At 37.6% G+C, this 5,870-nt stretch overlaps 2 protein-coding genes across 3 annotated transcripts in view; both read left to right on the top strand.

Moving 5' to 3' along the window:
• Spx (Spliceosomal protein on the X) overlaps window positions 1–2,581 on the top strand; it is a 3,107-nt gene extending 526 nt beyond the window's left edge. For both annotated transcript variants that reach the window (XM_018445572.1, XM_018445571.1), the window contains exons 3-5: window positions 389–472; window positions 1,309–1,583; window positions 1,666–2,581. In XM_018445572.1, the coding sequence (XP_018301074.1) occupies window positions 389–472; window positions 1,309–1,583; window positions 1,666–2,508 (1,202 nt within the window). In that variant the 3' untranslated portion in view covers window positions 2,509–2,581. The remainder of the gene's footprint in view (window positions 1–388; window positions 473–1,308; window positions 1,584–1,665) is intronic.
• Window positions 2,582–2,688: 107 nt separating this feature from the next.
• LOC108721124 (uncharacterized) lies at window positions 2,689–5,149 on the top strand. The gene is made up of 3 exons (XM_018445495.1): window positions 2,689–3,668; window positions 4,499–4,751; window positions 5,058–5,149. Exons 1-3 carry the CDS (start codon window positions 3,465–3,467, stop codon window positions 5,072–5,074), a joined length of 474 nt encoding a protein of 157 aa, XP_018300997.1. The 5' UTR covers window positions 2,689–3,464; the 3' UTR covers window positions 5,075–5,149.
• Window positions 5,150–5,870: the final 721 nt, after the last annotated feature.

Raw genomic sequence — 5,870 nt, 5'->3', positions numbered from 1 at the left:
TTTTCTGTGCAGGGAAATAATTGAAATAGTTTTAACAGAAATATTTATTTGAAGGACGCATCTATAGAAATACTATTTCAAATAAGTATTTTATTTGAAGCTAACGTTGATGTAGATAGTAAATACTATTTGCCTTTTTTACATTTACGATGCAAAATACTTATTTGAAATAGTATTTTTTACATATCCTAGGCAAAATACTTATTTCAAATAGTATTTCTCGTAAATCCTTCCTTTAAATAAATATTTCTGCAGCATTTATTTCAATTTTTCCCCAGCTAGAGAGCAGGTACCTAGTTAGAGGATTTATGTCATATATAAATATTCAAATGCATAATAAATTAATATTTTTGTATTTATTACATCTTTCATATGAAAATTTATATAGATGCAACAATATACGTTGGAGGTTTGGATGACAAAGTCACAGAATCTCTTATGTGGGAATTATTTGTTCAATCAGGACCTGTTGGTAAGCATATGCGTTATTCATTATTATGTGTTATATGTTGATTGACTATTTTTTAAATTTATAGCGGTAAACTAATAATTTATATGGCACTGTAGATTTGACTACGTACATATACCTTTAATATTTTCTTAAAAATATATACAGGATGTTTGATAAAGTTCTTGCATAGGGGTAGAGTTGACTAAACTGAGTCGAAAACCATTTTACAATTTTCGCAATAGTTGACAAGGTATCAATTACTAACAATCACTGTATGAATATTGGTTTTCAATAATTTTTTACTCAAGTAAAGTACTATCAACTTTACAGAAAAACAGCAGGAGACAAAAATTGTTTGTTTTCTTCTCGTGAGGATCTAAAAAACTTTCAGAATTTTTTGTCAATTTTTTAGTACTGCATTTTCTTATTGGCAACTATTTTTACCAATATGTGAAAATGCGGTACCAAAAAATTTTTGAAAAAATTCTCAGAACTCTATGAAAAGAAAATAAACAATTTTTGTTACTTGCTGTTTTTCTGTAAAGTTGATAGTACTTGAGTAAAAAATTATTGAAAACCAATATTCGGCGATTTTTAGTAATTAATATCTTGTTAATTATTGTGGAAATTGTAAAATGGTAGAGGACTTTTCGACTCTCAGTTTAGTTCGCTCTATACCCTTATGCAGGAGTCTTATCGTTACTTATCAAGCACCCTGTATATTTGATATGTATGAAACAAACTCGGTTTAATTATATTCAAGAATGAAAATGGATGTTTGTATGCTATAACTAAGTTTTTCAAATTTAAAATATAAGTTCAAATGGATATGTGTAAAATATAAAGTTACTTTTCAGTTAATGTACACATGCCGAAAGATAGAGTAACTCAAATGCATCAAGGATATGGCTTTGTTGAATTTATGGGAGAAGAAGATGCAGATTACGCTATTAAAATCATGAATATGATCAAACTTTATGGCAAACCTATTCGTGTAAACAAGGCTAGTGCACACCAGAAGAACTTGGATGTTGGAGCAAATATATTTATAGGAAATCTTGATCCAGAAGTAGATGAAAAATTATTGTATGACACATTTAGTGCGTTTGGCGTGATTTTGCAAACACCAAAAGTACGTTCAATTTATTTTATTACAATCGACTGTTTTTTCTGTGACCGCTATGTTGATATTGCGAAATAATTTTACATTACAGATAATGAGGGATCCCGAGACAGGTAACTCGAAAGGCTTTGCTTTCATTAATTTTGCTTCTTTTGATGCCTCAGATGCCAGCATTGAGGCAATGAACGGTCAATATCTGTGCAATCGGCCAATTTCGGTATCTTATGCCTTTAAACGCGATGCCAAGGGCGAGAGACACGGTAGTGCTGCCGAAAGACTTCTGGCCGCTCAAAATCCTCTGAGTCAAGCGGACAGGCCGCATCAATTATTCGCGGACGCGCCACCTTTGGCGCCGCCACCTATGCCAAATTCAAACGCGAATACCCATCAACCTGCTCATCATCCCCAGCATCATGTGATGCATCATGGAATGGTCGTGCCACCGCCGCCACCACCGTCTACTCCTGGACCACCGATGGGTCATCCGCCTCCGCCGCCTGTCCCACCACCACCGTCTGGTGGATTCCCACCAGCAAACATCCCTCCGCCTCCTCTCCCTCCAATGTCCATGGCGACGCACCCTCCTCTACCACCCGGTATGCCACCGCCGTTACCGCCTATGCCGGTGCCGACTTCTCAGGCGCAGTCAGCTGCCTCCAGGATGATGGCACCACCACCACCACATTGGGCTGTGGGGGCACCGCCGCAGGGACAATTTCCACCGCCTCCGCCACCATCTTCCGGTGGTGGTCCTCCACAATTTGGACAATATCAGCCTACGCCTCCAAGACCACCTCCAGCTTGGCGACATCCTCCACCGCCGCCCGTTTCGCAAGGTGGCCCACCGCCGCCACCACCACCCCAATTCCGACCACCCTTCCCACCAAGAGGACCACCGCCACCACCACCGCCACATGATGGCAACCAATATTAATATTCGTGACTTATATTTATACATTGTGTGGACACAAATGATAAACGGTTCAATTTGCTTTTACAATTATTATCACCAAATGTATTATTATGAATCGAGAGATCTATGATAAATACATTGGTTTAAAAAAATCAGCTTTTTTTATCAAAAAAACTGATTTCTTCATTGTTCTTAAATGAACTTGTTCATGTTATAGCGATTAGCGTAGTAGTAAGAAAATTAAGTAATTAATTCGGATAATATTTAATATCTTAATCAGTTAACTGTGTAATGTCGCTGGGTATTAACGGCACGTAATACCCAGCCATGACGTGCCAATTATAACCTGCGTTTCGCTCGGTCACCTATCGTATCGATCGATTACGCTTTGGCGCTTGAATAACGTACATACCTACCTACCTACATACATACTGCGTTTGTTCTATCGATTATTTTGTGCCTGTCCAGTCCAGTCAACGATAGTCGAACACCAAGTCTACTGTCGAATATCCTACTACGTTTCGCGTGATTTTTTTTTTTTTATAAAACTAGTACAAGGGATCACTTTCTGCGAGGATGAGTTACTGAGAAAATTTGTATGCGATATACGTCACGCGTTATAATATTAATTTAGTAAGTAAAACGTGGTGTTAACGCAAGACAGAAGCATCAAAATATAATTTTATGACATCTTTTTAGAATATTTACAATCTCAATACAACTTGATCGATCTGTTGTTGCGCATCCGCTACCTCAAACATAAATGTAATTATGGTCGGACGCTTTGTTACGGAAACTTGAGCAGTGAACAGTCGCCAATAAGATCGAGCGATAAATTTTTAATCATCTTGCACGCTACAGCAGGGAAAACCAATGTGCTAATGTCGAGGGATAGATACGACACTAGTCTTTTGTTAACATAGAAACGGCTTCGAACTTGGAAACAACAGTGACATTGATGCGTTTAAGCCATACGTATGGGTATGCACGGCCGATCGTATCGTCCGCACGATCTGCATCGCTGCTATAATTTGCAGCGTCGTTCCGTAGTGCAACGGCGAGCATCACGTCATCTTTTAGAAGCCTGGTACTTTTGGCTAGGCAGTGCTTTACTCGTTGTTTCTGTCATTTTTGTGGTAAGCATACTTGTTAAATGCATCGAGCTTGTTTGGGATACACGGGTATCGATGTCGAAACTTTTTAAGTAGAAGATTCGAAAAATATATGTGGGGTATCAAAAGTCTGGAAACGGTCGAATAGCAAAGCATTTTTGGGAAAAATGTTTCGGATGAAAATTGTAGGGTTTAAAAAACTCTATTCACACTGATCACATCCGTTTGACTTTTAGTGGCGTCGCCAAGGTCAGGTTAAGATTAAATCGATTTTTTTTAATGGAACACCCTATTTTTAATGGTAGAATCTAATAGCTGGTGAACATTTGTCAAGATCAAGGCCATTGAAGATTATTCCTCTTATTTTTGCACTAAAAATTCATTTTTACCTTAAAATGAAAATAAAAAGTACAACCTCCAATGGCTTTGGTCTTGACAAATGTTATCCATGACATGATCCTGAACAGCAAGAGGTTTTAGCCGTCGGTCGGACACCTTGCGTAATACTGATGCCGGCGATACTGTAACTTTCGAGCCTTATAACTCGAAGAGTACTTAATGAAAAATAACTTTATTACAGTGTTTTGAAAAGCTTTTGACACCAACTATTAGATTCTGCCATCAAAAATAGTGTTCCATTTAAAAAAATCGATTTGACCTTGGCGACGCTAGCCAAGGTCAAATGGATGTGATCAGTAAATAGATCTTTTTAAACCCAACAGTTTTTGTCTGAAACATTTTTCTCAAAAATGCTTTCGAGATATCCGACCGTTTCCAGACACCCCGTACGTTTTTGATACACCCTGTATATTTTTAATATTGCTGTCTTTTAACGATACGTATTCTGAATTCTTCGTCGTTTGTTTATTTGAAGCGCGTTACGCTAAAAAAATTTATTGTTATTCACTTTGAAGTCATTGCAGATAAGCGTGGTACATGTACAGTTCGGTAATCAAAACAAACATAATAATATTCAAGGTATTCCATCCGGACGTAACGCACGTATCAACGATAATAGACAAAACGCTCAGGAATTCAATCAGCCGCAGAGAGCTAATGAAAACCAGACGTCTATAAGTATAGTTCCCACAACGTTTTCGTCGCAGAGAAAGATGCTGGTAATCGGTGCGCAGCCGAGTTTCACGCACATGAGTAAGAGCTAGAACGCAGTGTCTTATTGCGTCTTCCTCATTTTTTACATTCACCGCTAATTTATATATGCACGTCTGAAAAGACTATTCGCTTACGATTGACGTTGAAAGAAATTAAATCTAATAAACGATCGACGCTGAACAAATTGCAAAATATAATAAAAAGTATATATGCTTGTCATGCAAATTATTCGCCCTTCTAAAAGGTCATCTTTTTTTGCGGATCGATGAAAATTGTGTATAGTACTCTTAATACTGATCTCTCGCGCATTTCTATGCGCCAATAAAATATTGATTTATATTCCAGCACCAGTTGTTGCGTAACAAAGCGCCGCTTTGCCGATTCGTCGCAAGATCAGGCTCGAGACGTGACGCCTGACGCGTTCCAAGTCAAGCTCAGTGTTCTCGAAACTTTCTCATCAGTTCTCATTTCATCCTTTACCGGCAATATGCGTCGCGAGTCGCGCTGTCGCCTTCTACCTTCCATTTGTGTATGTAACAACCGGTAGTAGATAGATGTGTAATATACTTTACCATAATACAGACATGAAGAATTTCTGATAAATGGGATGAAGAATTTTATATTTTTCCTTCGTAGGATGAATCCCTGATATATAATTATATGAGAGCTCAATAAAGAGAGCTCGATATCAAATTTGCGAAACAGATTTAGAATTGTCCAGCCAGACAAATCTTATTACGCAAAAGATAAGATAACACTCGACAGTATTTTAATGACAGTATTAACATTTATTTTTAACTTTATACGAATATATATGTTATATATATATTTTTATATAAGAATTCTGAACTATCTAATAAGAACAATGTAAGAATTAGAACGCACGTAAAAATTTAAGTAGCTAGGATCGTTTTTCAAAACGGCTGTTACGTCCGAGTTGTAATTATCTTTTCCATTGGCTTTAACGAAAGTATCGCGAGGTTTCAACCGGCTTGCTTGCGCGTCGAAGATAATTCGCTGATTAAATTCACGCAGACAGAATGTAACCCTGTATGCGTAGCTCTGTGTGTGAAAGTACACGGCGACCCTTCTTCGAGCTATTGTAAGAGAATTACAGACTGCGGTTCGCTCTGATTACGCCTCGTGATGATTCTGATT

Source organism: Mycetomoellerius zeteki, unplaced genomic scaffold, assembly GCF_001594055.1.
Source record: "Mycetomoellerius zeteki isolate Tzet28-1 unplaced genomic scaffold, Tzet1.0 scaffold162, whole genome shotgun sequence".
In the NCBI taxonomy this organism is placed as follows: Eukaryota; Metazoa; Arthropoda; class Insecta; order Hymenoptera; family Formicidae; genus Mycetomoellerius; species Mycetomoellerius zeteki.
The sequence above is the reverse complement of the archived record's forward strand: the minus strand, read 5'-3'. Positions and strand labels throughout refer to the sequence as shown.